Source organism: Argentina silus (genome assembly GCF_951799395.1).
Source record: "Argentina silus genome assembly, chromosome: 11".
Classification (NCBI taxonomy): Eukaryota; Metazoa; Chordata; class Actinopteri; order Argentiniformes; family Argentinidae; genus Argentina; species Argentina silus.
The window spans coordinates 2,230,770-2,247,955 of NC_139665.1; the positions used below are offsets into that span (position 1 = coordinate 2,230,770).

General features: G+C 43.9%; 1 protein-coding gene across 1 annotated transcript in view; it reads right to left on the reverse strand.

Annotated features, from left to right (window-relative positions):
- LOC310811638 (FERM and PDZ domain-containing protein 4-like) overlaps positions 1 to 17,186 on the reverse strand; it is a gene marked incomplete at both ends in the record, with an annotated part of 31,524 nt that overhangs the window by 11,436 nt on the left and 2,902 nt on the right. Inside the window, 2 exons of the mRNA XM_083679866.1 lie at positions 858 to 1,018; positions 3,199 to 3,315. Of these exons, the coding sequence (XP_083535992.1) occupies positions 858 to 1,018; positions 3,199 to 3,315 (278 nt within the window). The remainder of the gene's footprint in view (positions 1 to 857; positions 1,019 to 3,198; positions 3,316 to 17,186) is intronic.

The window sequence follows — 17,186 nt, forward strand, 5'->3', positions numbered from 1 at the left end:
TTCTGAGACCTTCTGATGGTTTAGGGGTTGTGGTGTTGCCAGGGGCACCGACAGGGGAGGGTTCGTGGCTAGTAGGCACTGTAGTTGGTGTATTGTGGAGAAGGAAGGAGGTCCAATGTCAATGTCAGGTTCACAAGAGGTGTGATTTTTATTAACACAAGTAAAAAAAGCAAGATAACAAGTCTAACAAAGAAATTTCAACTTTTAAATCAAAGAACTCAAAGGAACTTCGATAAACAGCCTAGCGCAAACTGTTAGCCCTTCTCGTGACAGACTGCAAATGAACAGATTATATACCTGTCCGGACCCCACCCCGACTGGACTAAACCACCGCAACTGGTAAGTTGCCCCAGTAATCCATGTAATGCATTATATCTCTCTTACAGGTTATAATTAAGGTAAATATTTCAATGATATGACTCTATCAATGCAAGTGCTTGGTCGTAGATTCAAGTTCGGTACTGCAGTATTACCAATAAGCATAACTGATCTCAGACAGACACATTGTCTTCCCCTCTAAGATGGTAGCGCCCAGAGGCAACTGCAGTCTTTCACTTCAAGATGTCAACAAGGAAGTGAGACGCTGGTCTCGCCACACTGTAACAGTTAGATTAGCTAGATTAGCCAACACAATATATGGATGTGCTACAACTTTCAATAAAAGTAACATGATTATGCGCCGTAATACTTTGTCTGTCGTTATTACGACGAGCGCATATATAATGAGGGGGACCGCAGGGTGAGATTCAGCGCTAGCAGGCCCATTAGACAGGGTTTGGGGGGGGTAACGGGCATAGTGGAAAGGTAGGGGTAACCTTTTCACAGAGGTCATGGGAGATGTAGTTGGTGGGACATACCAGGAGTGACGGAGCGGACCACCACCGGCTTCTCGCTCCCAGCCACGAAGCCAAAACCCAGGACGGGGTCACGTCTCATCTCCACCAGTCGGGGGGTGGGGGGAAGTAGCTGGACCCCATCCAGATGCACCTCCTCCAGAGAGCTGCTCTGGGACACTTGACTGAGGGGGAGAGACACACACATGTACATCTATGATCACACACTCACACATACTCAGATTACACCCTACATAGTAGAGAAGTATTCACCTGTTGGAATGGAGGAAAGAAGAGCTACTGTGGCTTTGATCCAGTGACTCCTGTTTTAGCCTTCATTGGTTTGAGCCATGTGATCACATACCTGATCTCTGAGGTCAAAGTGCGTGGTCTCCTACATCTGAGCCCACTGCTGCATATTTTGTTGGAACAAAAGTCTATTCTGTTTAGGGTTAGGGTTATGTTCCTGATGGTATTTGTTCACTCTCTCTATACCCATGTCCATATTCCCTCTGTTCCAATGACCATTGATCTGGAATAATGTGAAGCCTCTATGTTGTAGTTCAATCTTTTAATACAGTATATTCCCGCACTTGGAGTGAATCCACTTTCCACTGAACAGTATATCTATTCTCTCTTGGCACAAATCTAAGAGAGAATAGATATACCCCCCCCCCCCCCCCCCCCCCCCCGACCGCCTCCCCACCCGCCAAATCGATCAGGATAAATCTCCTGGGGCCGGGCAAGGGTTCAGAGTTCACTGGGATCTGAGGCCAGAAGGCTGCCACGGGTAGCGGATACACAGAAACCAGGGACCAGGAAATCTAGAACCATCTGATAAAAATATTTTGTGTTTCCAAATACTACTGAAAAAAAGAGGAAGAATGCAGTACTGTGGTGCAGTACTGGGAGAGGAGAGGGTGCAACAGAGATAGAGAGAGGAAGAGAGAGGCAGGGTAACCAGCAGTGACATGAGCCACAAAAATCAATGTGCATTAAGGAATGTTTTAAAACCACGTATTTGTGGATTACAATAAAGATAGATCAAACGTTTACTGTGACCCACCACCCCATCATGGAAGAGAGAGGAGAGAGAGGGAGGGGGGCATGCAGAGGCCTATGAACTGGGAGAGGGATGGATATTCAGAATCTAGCATGCGTGCGCACACACACACACACACACACACATACACACACACACACACACGCACACGCCTGCATATATGCGCACATGCACACGCACACACACAAAATGACCTTACATTGTGTGTCTCTCACACACAGACACGTACACTCCCTTTCAATGTCCCCTTCACCTATTAGATTAGGTTAGGTTAGGGGAACAATCTCTTCTATTTACCTGTCCCAATCTTTCTACTTCTTCTGACTAGAAACACAATTGTGACGGTCTCTGTCTGCACCACCGTGTCATATCCAGTTACTCCATCTGATTCTCTCCGGGATCAAAACAACCGCCAGCATCACGGTGAGAGCCAGCATCCTTTCCCTGTTCAGAGCTCCTTCACTTCTCAAGGATGAGACGGTGTGTGTGTGCGTGTGTGTGTGTGTGTGTGTGTGTGGTGTGTGTGTATGTGTGTGTGTGCATGCGTGCGTGCGTGCGTGCGTGCGTGCGTGTGTGTGTGTGTGGGACGCATTCCACATCAGTGTAGTGAATCAGCATTCTAAAACAGCCAGCACTGAAGCAGCAATTCCCGTCAGACAGAGAGGAAGGGGCAAGGGGGGGGATCAGTATTCCATTGGCATAGTGTTGATGCAAAACGTTGGGGAATTTGACGTGTCTGGAATATCCCGACAAAAGAGAACTAACTTGTCCTTACAACTCTTGCGCATAAGGAACCTCCTCTGATGAATGCACAGCTTTGACTACCACTCGTCAGGAGCCGTTTGTTACGGATAATCACGCTCTGTTACAGCTGCTCAGCTTTTTATGACACATTTCATTTAGACATTTGACAAAAGGACAATACAGTAAGTAAGTGGCAGAACTACTGTTTAGTTAAACAAGGTGTGTGACGGCACCAGGATGACACTCACATTAATTATTAACACATTAACACATGTTAGTAGCGTGTTAGTAGCGTGGTAGTAGTAGTTAGTTAGTCGCGGCATGGTTTGCAATTGAGTTGTCACTATTTTGTGGAGGGGGGAGGGGGGGGGGTTTCAAAACACTTTCATGTCACAGTGTGGTTTGGGCTTAGGCACTATTTTCAGGAAGTGTCTTAGAGAACTACGCTTATGAGCTTCAGCTCAGTGGGCTCACACAGTCTTGAGATGTGTGAGCGGCGTGGGTTTAACACCTGGTTGGTCTCAGCTCTGTGTAGATGATGGGGGCGGCGGTACTTACTTGCTGAAGTATTCCCGTCCCTCTCTGGAGGAGTTCATGTCCCAGCCATACGGGGGTCCCTGCAGGGTGCCCCAGGACCCAGAAGGGGGAGGCCAGCCTGACGATTTGTTCTTGTGGCTGAAAAAGAGGAACAGGAGCCGTTAGTTTGATACTGTAATGTAACATGTGATCAATGCTTGATTTGATGAGCACCACAGAATTGGCCTCCCTGGCAATGAGGAACCTACCCATCCCTTGCTGGACAGCCTTGCCTATCAGCAAGAGAGGCCATGGGTTGCTGACAGAATGAGTGGTTTGTACAGGGAATACAGTCCAATTTGTTTGATTTCTCTGGGTGGGCAGCAGCATACGATAACATCACTTCACGTAATTGGCTGGACTCACATAATGGCTGCTGCTGCAGCAGTCATCCCATGAGATTGTGTAAAGAGTGCAAAGACATGAGACAGTCAGGAAACCCTGAGAAGCTGAATTGCTCACTGTAAATTAAATTAATGATGCAATCGAGACAACGAAGCACAACAGGCTTCAATCTAGTGCTTATAGACCGGGAAATTGGTTTTGTATTGACAACGCAAAAAGTGACATCCTCTATTTGGGTAAACTTGGATGTACCAGACTCAACTTTAGTAGCCTGGTCGCCCTGCGTCTGCTTGTGCTGTTAGACAACTTCTGTCATTCTCTCCATGAGTCAGTTAATAACACAAACAGACCAGCGACCAGCAACTTTACCCAAACAGTTGATCCAACGTTTAAGTAAGTGCAATATGGTCGCTCCTCTATTCCAGGTATCTCTTGACCAATAGATTATATAATATCAAATCACAAAATATGATGCTGTTATGCTATAATATCATGCCTCAAGTCCATGTCTCTCCAGCCTGTTTGCATGCCGTGAGCTGCTCAGGGAGAAAAACAACACTGTCATGACATTTCTGTGACAACACACACAGCCAGGGAACAGACGTGGAACATGTGACAACACACACAGCCAGGGAACAGACGTGGAACATGTGACAACACACACAGCCAGGGAACAGACGTGGAACATGTGACAACTTGGAGTGATGTTTCACACAGCAGTACACTCAGCCTCACATGGACATGGTACAGTGCACTGTGTATGTAGGTGAGGCACCCAAACATTAACATATGTGGTACAATCAGAACTGTTTCCTGAGCCTTGCTCTAACAATAAGAACAGGGGTTTTCACTGAATCCAGGAGCCGTAGTAGTTAGAATAAAACCTGCATAAAAAAAAACCCTGCAAACACAGAAATGACCCTGATAATGTCTCTAGAGACTAAATAAAGCTATCAGTGAGAAACGTGAGGCCATTGTAACACCACGGCTTTGGGATTCTCGAAATCCAGGCGGCACGCTTGTGTCTCGGCGTGAGTCTCATTGTGCTGAAGGACTTTGGTCTGAACTAAACTGCTGTGGCAGATTCAGAATGAGGCCTCCGCTCCTTTGTCTCCTAATCCTCCTCATCAGAGCAAAAACAAATCCACACTGTGTGTGTGTGTAAGAGGATTTGAGGAAGGGAGTGTATGAAAAATGCCACTGTGATCTTATGTCACATAGCAGTAAGCAGATGGGGGGGGGACAAGTTGTAACAGGGGAACCTCTATTTCTACCTTTGTCTAACTGTTTTAGAACTGATGATGTTATTCAGAGTAGAAAGACAGATGAAAATCGTTGTCTCTGAAAGGAGATTTTTTCTGTAGGATAAAGCTGAGAGATGAGACATTCAAGTAATCAGTAGGATGAGAATGATGATGATGATGATCATCATCATCATCATCAAACTATACAGCTACTGTATAGCAGCTGCACGTTGCTATGGTGAAAAAGCCATTGATTTACTGTGGCCTGCAATCAATGATGGATGAGTGAAATGTTCTTTTGCTGAAAGCATTTTTACTTTCAAAGGTATAGATTTTGTAATTTCTCAAAAAACTTTTGCTTCATGTACTGTAAAACCACAATGGTATATTCACTTAACTCTCTGAGTCAATAACTCTTATTCAACTCCAGAAGGAACAAAAACAGGAAGTGAATGGAAAGAAATACGGTACTACTGTATGATCTATTGATCTATGCAATTATCTCTTTCAACACTTTTAACTTATTATACTTTGAAATGAATGGTCACATAAATGCTCATCCAGTGTGAAGCTAAGTGTAAAGGTAATATGACTTACTCTAAGTGGTTGTCTTGGTGTTGGACTGTCTGTTCTTCAGCAGTAGACAAACATACCCTAACAGGTCCCCACTGAGTCAGTGTTTCTTCTGACAGGTTAGTGAAAGATTTGAAACAAGCGTAACACAATCAGATCACAATCAAGGTGAGTGAGTGAATGAGTGAGGGAGTGAATGAGTGAGTGAGTGAGTGAGTGAGTGAGTGAGTGAATGAGTGAGTGAGTGAGTGAGTGAGAAAGCGAGAGGTCAATGCAACTCAAGACTCTTGGAGCCAGCATCAGTTTTTTGGTCTAAGATAATATTACTTGGTGCAAGCACAGATCGGCAAAACAATGTCTGCTACATATACAGTACATGTATTTGAAAAGGAGCTTTCAGATCATGTGTCTTGAACACTCTGCTGTCCACCCAAAAACATCTTTGTTGAAGCAGGAAGGTTTTCTACAAGGTTGGAGCCCTGTATTGCTGTGTTTCTGTAAAGAGAGTGCGTAACATGCAATTATCTTTCCTTCCTCTGAGTGCTCCCTGTCCTCCAATACTAATCTTGTGTCACAGTACTGTCAGCCACAGTATGATAATCACATCAATTAGCGCTTGGTCCAGAGAGTTGTATTCTTGTCAAGCACGGTAAATCTCATGCGGTTAGTGCTAGCAGGCTCCCGACACAGTAGCATGCTCTGCTCCGGCCACTCAGTCACCATGCCCCAGCGAGCACGGGCACACGGGCAGGAAGAGATACAGGGAGGAGGGTGCTTTCTCTGGAGGAGGGTGCTTTCTCTGGAGGAGGGTGCTTTCTCTGGAGGAGGGTGCTTTCTCTGGAGGAAGGTGCTTTATCTGGAGGAGGGTGCTTTATCTGGAGGAGGGTGCTTTCTCTGGAGGAAGGTGCTTTCTCTGGAGGAGGGTGCTTTCTCTGGAGGAGGGTGCTTTATCTGGAGGAGGGTGCTTTCTCTGAGAACCCTTTCTCTTCCTCCTCCCCACCACCAGGACCTCTAACCTGACCCATTCAACTTGCACAAAGCTAAGAGCTTTTCCAAGATGCTTTAGCCTCCATTAGCACAATGCTAAACAGAGATACTGTAACCCCTCCCCGCACCCCCCGCCTCCCCTCTTACACTCTAAGGAACAACTAAGCTAATTCCACTTCCACCTAAGTCCGTGTGGAATGGAGGGCGGAGGAATACTCAACTGTAAGAGTGTACTTGGGTCATAAAGAGGAGCCTAGCCTCTTGAGGAAACAACACGAAAGCTTTTGGGAACGAGAGACGATACACATTGAAAAGGAACAACATGCCTGCACACTATGGGAGCACAGTGACTAGTTTTGAACCCATGCACTTGGAACTAAGTTGAATGCGTTTCCATTGAACGGTTCATTCTAAGATCTCATTGATGAAATAGGACCTTTTTTGAAAAACGTGGCGTATTGCATAGGCTATCCTTTTAACTTCCTAAAAAAAAAAATATATATTTTCTATTATTCATTTGCTAAAAAGGTGTCCCTTGTTCAGCAGGATTCACATAGCTTCTGTGGCACAGAACATCCATGCAATCGCACTTAAGTTATTCTTGATATTCACACAGACAGAAATCCAGCCAGTATGACATAACATCGTGATGAAGCCGCTCTCACTCCACTTGAAATAAATATGAGAATGACTTTTAAATCGCGAAAACGTCTATCATACATGGCCGATTTCAAAACTGAGCCATTGATAAAATCGACTGATGTTTAGCTTCTTTGCTTGCCTGACAGCCATCAGAGTGTGTATTCAAGTGTAGGCCAATTAGATAACAAACCACTGAAAAATAATAACAAACGGCTTATTGTTCATTATTGCTGAATATCAGTTCGCTGTCCCTTGTGAACTTAGCTACCATAGCTGTCATCATGATCAATTGTAGATGATAAAATGACATATAAAATCTGAAATTACTTGGAAATGAAAGATGCAATTATAGTTCTTTGTTGCATGTGTTCAAATACAAATGAAAGGTTTTAGATGCCACAGAATAAACTTCAACCAGCTCTATAATAGTTTCACCAACATTCATCTTGATAAACAGAAACCAAGACTGACGGGGGACACAGTTGGATTCCAGTACTTTATTTAATACTTGTAAGGTAAATGTAATAATGAACTTATGAAGACAACTGTTCTTATACTAAGAACCCCCAGCCTAAGCGTTGTTACTGCCATGCTGTACCAACTGAGCCACAGAGCACCAAACAGATTGTGTTCTTTCGTCTGCAGAAACGGTCCCCCCGAATGTAATAATTTCGAGACTGGGTTGATTTAGCAACATATACGCTGTTGCTATCACAGTGAATCGTTCCTTTAAGGATATTATATCCCAACAAGCCAACAGAGTCCCTCAACGAAGGTCCAGCTCTCTGCCGTGAATTATAGAAATGGCCATAAAAACATTGGCTCCACAGTAGAGGTCAGAAGTCACTCCTGCACTGGTCCCTGCGGACAACCTAAACACTCTGTCAGGTGTCTCTTCCTCCCCACTTTCCACACTGCTCTATATATGTAGGTCTATGCATAGAAATAGAAATGGTAGAATGTACATGCAATTCCACATGGACCCGTCATAATGGTGACGTTACGTAATCCAAATTGTTAAACTGTGTATTGAAAAAAAAAAAATGCCACTATGAGACCATGTGGTAGGCAAGAATCAATTTATCCAGCGTTCCAAAATAATCCACAAATGTGGATGTTGGGGTTGTACACTACCCATTTTAATGCTATGGTCACAATACCATTCACGCCTTGTGATTCGACGCATCCTGTGACCTTTTCCACAAGCCCGCTGGAGAGTCCTCTTTCTTGGGTCTGTGCTTCAGGGAGTCATAAATGATACATTATTCCATGTCTTTCAAAGTGCTCCCTATTTATACCCCATGCTTTCAGAAGGACAACATGTTTCAGCTCTCACAGCGATGCTTTACATAACCCATCAACACTGAGGCCCAGAGAAAATCTATATATGAGGGAGAGCTGGCCATGCTGAGGACCGTACTGTAAAGGAACTGCAAGCCTTTTACGTGGCAACCTGTCCTTCATGCAACGTGAGCTTGATTCACAGAGTCAAAATGACAAATGACAAGAGTCTGCTGGATATTTGATGTCTTGCCGTGGATACGTGTCCATTCAGCTCTCCTTTCAGCACCACAAGCAGCCTTAAACCTGCCAGCACTATGGACACTGCAATCACTCAGATACATGAGCTTGGACTATAACAGTGGAGAGTCAGAAAGCTGCTACTGTACCACTGCTGTGGAACCACACAACCTGAACCTTCTCCTTATTACTCAATCATCTCTCTCTCTCTCTCTCTCTCTCTGTATCTCTCTCTCTCTCTCTCTGTATCTCTCTCTCTCTCTCTCTCTCTCTCTGTATCTCTCTCTCTTTCACCCATCTCTCTCTCTCTCTCTCTCTCTTTCACCCATCTCTCTCTCTCTCTCTCTCTCTCTCTCTCTCTTTCACCCATCTCTCTCTCTCTCTCTCTCTCTCTCTCTCTCTCTCTCTCTCTGGAGTACTCTTCTATCCCTGGAGCCTGTGCCTTCCTGGTCCTCAGCTCAGCCTTGGCCAGCTTCAGCCCTCCACTCCCACAAGACTCACAATGCTCTTATCTGTATTCCATTTCAGCCACGGCTCTGCGAAAGGCTCTGTGCGATGTATGTGCCTAAACTGGGAAATAAAAATGAAAAGTCTATATTTTAAATGCCGAGGGCGTTGCATAGGCTGTTTATGCCGATCATAATTTCTCCGACGTTACTGAATATGTCTCAAAGCCATTTGGCACGTCTGCTCGAGTGGTGACAGGCTAAATATAGGCCAAATTTCATAAAGATCCAATCACATTCATATCATCATCACATCATATTCACATCTGTTCTCAGCTCACTCACTGTCTGGGAAATGTGTAGCTCGATCATTATGTACTGCTAGCTACAATATGATATCGCACACTTTCTTCCCTAAAAGAAATCATCATTAAAAACTTCATCATCTGGTGCAAAGTGGAGAGCTAGGAGTGTAGTCTTATGCAGGAGGCATATAGCTGAACAAATTTTGGGAATTTTGAGAAATCAACCCGAAGCTGTGAGAAGCAAGACTGATAAACAGATGAAATAAGCATTACAGGTTCCGGTGACTTTTCAGTCTGCAGCTGTAGGAGTGTAGCCTAATGCAGTAGGCCTATAGCCCAACAAATTTAGAATAATATTTTGTGAGTGAAGTCTGTTATGCAGCATCATTTAATATTGACACTTTCCTATATCAATATGAAAACCAGAGTTGTGTAACCCAGGTTTATAGCCAGTTGCATTTGTAACCAAATAATTTGCCTGTGCAAATATTTTGCTTTATATCAGTAGAATGAAGTCACAGAAGGTTTGGTCACAGTAGGTGATCGTACCAAGAGAAAACCCTCCCTGTGCACAACGGGGACACAGCACTGTAAAACAGAGACAACCACACAAACTTTGTTTTATTCATAAAAGTTTATGAATAAACATATTGCTTCAGTCACAGGCTTCATTCCATCAGTCTCCTTTCACAGAGGGGAGCAGGCGGCATCATTTGTGACCACATGTTTACTGCACACTTTGTTTGCTATGTTATTGTCTTCCGTTTCCACACCCGCTCTCACCCATTCTCACCCATTCTCTCCCATTCTCTCCCATTCTCACCCATTCTCACCCATTCTCTCCCATTCTCTCCTATTCTCTCCCATTCTCACCCATTCTCACCCATTCTCTCCCATTCTCTCCCATTCTCTCCCATTCTCTCCCATTCTCTCCCATTCTCACCCATTCTCTCCCATTCTCTCCCATTCTCTCCCATTCTCACCCATTCTCTCCCATTCTCAGCTGCAACACTGACCAGCAGTCGTGAGTCCTATCCACACAGAGTTACCTTGGAATTTAGTGGGTTATTGCCTGGGAGGGTTCTGCTTCGTTCCCATTCACACCAACAGTTCTATCCTGCAATTGAATGGGTCGGTACCATTCACACCTAAGGTGTAGCCTGGGTCTTTGCATCGCAAATGTTTACTGTACGTTCAGTGTGACATTATTTGCGACTGGTGCATCGCAATGCCAGTATCATGTTTATAGCAATGCCCGTGCCATTCCTTTGGTGTGAATGGGACACACTGCCACCGCAGCACCAGGCTGCTGACGGACAGAAGCAAACTCTGAAATGTTCTGAAAAACCTGGCAAGTGGAGTATCAGGAACAGAGGTGACAAAAGTAATATGCGAAATAGAATCCCATGTATGTTCCTAATAGTGCTATTGCTATCTCAAGGAGGTCCACCAATATGAGGTTTTTGTTAGCTTTCCATATGGTGCAATTTTGGCAGCGAAATATATAGCAAATGCAAATCTAAATAGACTATTCCTCTGAAAGCGTTCCACTAGAGGCTCTATTACCTCTCTGAAGAGTAAGTCTTAGGCTGTTTGAGTGTGTAATCCTAAACAACGGGCCCAGTGCTGAATGTAACCTATGTTGTTTGAAATACAATGGTCCAACAAAGCTACTGTAGCAGGAGTCAAAACTGAGTGATCAGAAAAATCAATGTCAACGCATAGGTCAGATTCTGAGTGATGGTGCTCAATTGAATTTCCTGTCTTTTTGGCTATCAACAACTCAGCAAAATATCTAAGCCCCAAATAATGTTTTGTATTGAATACATAGTAATGTATACAGTGCAGTTGCATCCATCAACCACACCAGTCAAATCCCGTTCCCAGCTGGGACATCAAGTGTGCTCACATCTCATGAGTACAGTGTGATTGTTGCTTCACTCTTTGTCAATAATACAACGCAGGAAGACATGAAAGAGGAGCAGTCAGGCGATATGAGAATTGAGAACGTTTTGAATGGAGTAATAGAATAGAATGTAGAACAATGTCTGAAACAAACTCACATAAGCGTGCGCACGCACGCATATGCACGCACACACACGCACACGCACACGCACACGCACACACACGCACACACACACACACACCTGAGAAGGGTGTTTTGTTTGGACTAACTCTACTCTACACTAACTGTCCCCCACAATGACTGTGAGTCGGTCTCAGTCCGTTCGTACTGTACATTTGTATGTTCATATGTCACACGCAACGTCTCAGACACCACTCCAACCAAACTTGGGTGAATGATATGTCTTGCCATGACACTGACTGGCCTAAGGAGGGCGCTGTAGTAAACGAACAGAAATTCCGAAATTACACTGATTGGCCGTGGGGGACGACATGTTTACTGTACACTTGTTTATTTATGGATTATATTGCAATATAAAACGTTACGTTTTTATGTAATGCCTCAACAAAAGTTTTTAGCATGCTACATTGGTTTTCCTGGATTCTCTTGGTTCGACCCCTCCCTGTGGGTCACCAGACAGAGTGTCCCCTCGTGGGACCGGTCCCTGGTTCTTGAAGCACGCCCTAGTGACTGCTTCAACCCTCTTCAGACCGTCCATGTAAGGATGTTGTCTTATAAGACCGCATTGTCAGTCATGCTGGCCGAGGCAAAGCTGTGAGTGACGTGCGTGCTTCGGTCCATTGGTCCTTCATGTACTCAGTTTGCCCCCGTCAACACTAACGTTAGGTTACGTCCTACTACTGTGTTCATTCCCGTAATCCTCTCCATGGCGTACTGCAGCCAAGCTGCCTTTTCATTCCCCTCCCTTCTCCTCTCCGGAGCAGGAATGTATGAACACCCTCTGTCCAGTATGTGCTCTGCGTGTTAATGAACTCCCCATATTGAGGGGTCGAACAGAGTCGACTGAAAGAGAACTAGAGGTTGCGAATGTCCTGTAACCCAGGTTCTGTAACCCAATGTCCTGTAACCCAATGTCCTGTAACCCAGGTTCTGTAACCCAATGTCCTGTAACCCAATGTCCTGTAACCCAGGTTCTGTAACCCAATGTCCTGTAACCCAGGTTCTGTAACCCAATGTCCTGTAACCCAGGTTCTGTAACCCAGGTTCTGTAACCCAATGTCCTGTAACCCAATGTCCTGTAACCCAGGTTCTGTAACCCAATGTCCTGTAACCCAGGTTCTGTAACCCAATGTCCTGTAACCCAGGTTCTGTAACCCAGGTTCTGTAACCCAGGTTCTGTAACCCAGGTTCTGTAACCCAATGTCCTGTAACCCAGGTTCTGTAACCCAATGTCCTGTAACCCAATGTCCTGTAACCCAGGTTCTGTAACCCAATGTCCTGTAACCCAGGTTCTGTAACCCAGGTTCTGTAACCCAATGTCCTGTAACCCAGGTTCTGTAACCCAGGTTCTGTAACCCAGGTTCTCTGAAGGAGACGAGGGACACCTTCACCTCGTTGCTTCTCTCATGCTGAGCTTGTGAAGGATGGTTCACTGGATACGATGGGAGCACTTGTGGCGACCTTTACAGAGCCAGGCAGTAGGCAGGGCTACTTGCTTGCAAGCGTCCTCAGCCTGTACAGGAATGATTGAATAGGGTTTCTCCTTCAGAGAACCTGGGTTACATTTGTAACCTCTCCTTTTCCTTCATTTGTCTATGTTCTGTAACTTACTCAATATTCTGCGAATTCAGAAACTTCCAGACGCGTTATGTGCGTTTTCACTCATTGCCCGTTTGGTACATACATATATCAAAATATATCATTTTTGGGCATTTTTAATATTTTGATGCACATTGCTACTTTAAAGTGACACTTATAATAAACCCACTGAGAGAGGGGGCCTTGTGGTCTTCATTGCAGATCATAGCCCTCAGGATGCCTCTGCAGAAGCCAGGAGGATTACATGTAGGAGGGGTCTTGATGTTTTAACTGGCATATAATGGTCTGGCAACCAGCCCATAGCAGAGTACAACACTGCAGTAGAACATTACGTCCTGAGTTGGCTCCACCAACAAGCAAGGCAGGCAGACAGAGGGAGGGAGACCAATTGGTATTCAGCTCAAACTCAAATGCTCAGATGTGTGTGTGTGTGTGCCTGTGTGTACGTGTGTACGTGCGTGCGTTTCAATATTATGGCGAGTGCATGTGATATTAGGCAATTGTTTGTGCGTGGTGTTTCTCTGATTTGTGCATAATTGTGTAAAGCGTTTTGTACGTGTAAAATTGTGTATTTATTTGTGAGTGGTGGGGGAGATGTTGGCTCAGTGTCTTCATTTCATTTCTATGTCCCATACCTTCATGGAACCTCAACTGTGTCCCTGACCATCACATCAGATCAGGTTCCATCATGTCTACCCCTCCAACGCATGTAACACAACCTCTTTTAGTAGTAGGTTGGGTGTGTGTGTGTGTGCGTGTGTGTGTGTGTGCGTGTGTGTGTGTGTGTGTGTGTGTGTGTGTGTGTGTGTGTGTGCGTGTGTGTGTGTGTGCGTGTGTGTGTGTGTGTGTGTGTGTGTGCGTGCGTGTGTGTGTGTGTGTGTTATGAGAAGAGGGGGTGGGGAACATAATCAATCAAGCTTTCCATCAGTCAATGGAATGAACCAATCAAAGTCCTGGCTGAATATTTTAATTGGCTTACGGTACAGGCCAGTATTGGTTATGTGCATGTGCAAAAAGTGCCTGAGCACATATAATGATTAATGAGCAGAATGCCCTCTTCAGTGTTGACTATAAGGCCATGTACAGGGACAATATTCCATTGGGACAGTGAATATTCTGGCTGAATTTCTCTTGCTCAAATATTATAGAATGCTAATTGTGTAATGCTACCTGGTGGCCATTGAGTGGACTATTTTAAACCTGCTTTGTCCTTCGTTTTTAATAATTAATGACCATAGTGTTATGACACTGCACGTTGTTTTGCCTAAAGGTTTGGCTTAATAACAAAGTGATTCAAAGAGCTGTGATCATTTCAGTGTTACTGCCAAGAAAAAAACACTGTAGGTCAATGTAGAGGATATTTCAAATCCAAGGTCCTTTTATGTGTTCCAGAATCCAGCTAATTCCCACATTATTGTTCTCTTCATACTGCAAACTCTCAGTGTTGTCATCACTGAATTCATTTGCTTTGTTTTGTACAGGCCTGGCAAGAAGACGCTGCCCGGAATTTCACAACAGGAATGAACAATAATCTAATTGAGGTAATAGATATATGTATAGAGAATAGATCAACATGAGCGAATGACTCTCAGCATCACAGCTTGTTTTGCCATGTCCCTATTCTGGGAGATGGCAAACGCTCCAGGCTGCCAGATTGTATTGTGTGACTCCCCTAAAGAACCACGAAAAATAATGTCTCATTAAGCAATCTAAGTGCAATGGAATGCATCTGTGATATAAAGCCACAGCTGACCTGAGCAGCTTGTGCATACTGCAGGGACGGGCTGCCGACCGTCCTGACTCAGCCTGCACATGTTCACCAATGTTAAATACGTTTGACTGGAACATCTGCATTTGCAAAACACTGGAGCATAAATCCCAAAGCTAAAAATACCTCCAGAACAAGCATTACTAAATACACACTAAATAAGATTACAGAAGATGATAATGATTATTGCTGAATAGCACAGGGTTATTTCAGCTGGAGTGTGTCGGTTTTTGAATGACACTGTTGTAAAAAGCTCTGATGGTAACCCATTGGTTTAATAGGTCTTTTCTATGACATTTAGTACAGATGGGCTTGGGGGTCTTTGTGTGCGCTGACATCCACTAACCTTTGGCTTGCTGGCTCTCAGCATGTCTTTGATGGCGAATGTAAGTGGCGAGTGTGATACTATCTAGAGCAGAAGAAATTGCTATGTTCACAACATTTGCTGAACAAAACAGCCTCTGCAGCCATTGATAAACGGTCTGAAACATGCTGCGGATGTCAACTGTAATGTGACACAAAAGGCTGCATTGAATAAATCTTATGAATGAAACATAGCATTATTATTAATGCATAATGTTGTTTACAGCTTTGATATAGGCTCTCAGTATGCAACATGTGATAACATTATAATAACAACAATTCAGAGAAGATTCAAAGGCTGAGTCTCAGGCCTATATATAGATTTTACTTCCACCAACTGCTCAAAGCAATTCTCATGTCCTGTAAAACAGAAAGTCATAAATAATTAAACCAGTCCGCTAAATGACATCTCACTAAGGCAGTGTTTGCATTCATACCACTACTGGAAACTGATAGCAGACAGGGCGGCCCTGCTCAGGTGTGGTCCCGCTCAGGTGTGGTCCCGCTCACATACAGACCTGCCATTGACACCCAGCTAAATGAGCTCAACATGATCCTCTCTGTTCTCTTATACCTGACACTGATTGTATTTCATCCATAGCCTGCTGTGTTGTTTTGGTTGTCACTAAGAACATTGCCGCCACGGATGCTGAAAATATGACTTAACATGCAAACTGCCATTACGATTGACTGATAGCATTGCTAGCCAGCTAGCATCAGCTGGTTGATGTTGAAGTAACTTTTAAGTGTGATGCATTTGATTGGCAAAGATCACACGTTGGCAAAGATCACACGTTGGCAAAGATCACACGTTGGCAAAGATCACACGTAAATATACTCATACATTTTTACCACACTTGGAGGATCCTCATTATGTAATAGAAAGTAGACCCCACCAACATTAGACAACTATGCAGAAAACGCAGAAGCTGTTGAAATACATCTGTAGAAGTCAATTAAATCAATGTTTAGAGTGCAGATTAGCTTAATTGAAACACTAGATAACAGATAACGGAGCTCAGGCCGATTTATAGTGCAAGATGCAGGGTCTTCCAAAAATCTAGTCATGAGGGTGTCATTTGAAACCTGCACTGACCTGGTGGAGCATAAAGGAAGGCAAAGTAAGGTCTTATGTAAAATGCTAAATGTAATCCTGTAAAAGATGGCATCATATCAATGACACATATATAATTTCTCAGATAAGTGAAACATGGGGGGCGGGGGGGGACTAGAACAGATCAAACTTTTTTTTGTGCTGAAGTATTAATTGAGTTAGGAAGCTCACGTTACAGGTACATCAATGTTAGACTTTTAACGTTGTATTTACATAAATAGGCAACATTTTTTAAAACTATTATTTTCAACTGTTAGATGGTCTGAAGCTGACCGTCAACTGCCAATGTTAACAAAACATTCATTTTCAACCTATGTGCAATCATGTCCTGTATCATAATCTGTAACGTTGGATGATGAGTATCAAATGACAACCTTAAGTCAATGTTGAATAATAACTATCGCCTAACAATGTCTAATAAACCGTTAATTCCAACCAACATGTGACTAATCAACAACCACCACGTAACAACGTCAATACAACATTACAAAAGCTACAGAGCTCCGGTGTTTGCATTGTGACGTCTGTACAACATCAGTTTGGTTCGTGGTTCACTGTATTGTACACAATATTTTGTACACAATGTACACAATATTTTACATTTACATTTATGGCATTTAGCAGACGCCTTTATCCAAAGCGACGTACAACAAATACATTTATTTAAGTAAGTGAATCATCTATCCAACAGTCATCATAAGACAAAATAATCAATGCTCACACCAGGGGCCATTTATGCCCAATGTAAAATGCCCATGGGGCGATACAATCTGTTTATACTTTGTGCTTTTCCATACGTGCTCCCTGCCTTCTCCCCAAGCAGAGATACAGCACAGTGACAGTTCACAGCCTACAGCCACATTTCTCACACTGCATACCTCATATTCTATCAACAAGCCTGTTCGGAGAACTTGTAACAACGCAACACCGTAGCCTAACCCTAACCCTCTCAACAAGGGCGCTCGCACGAGCACCTT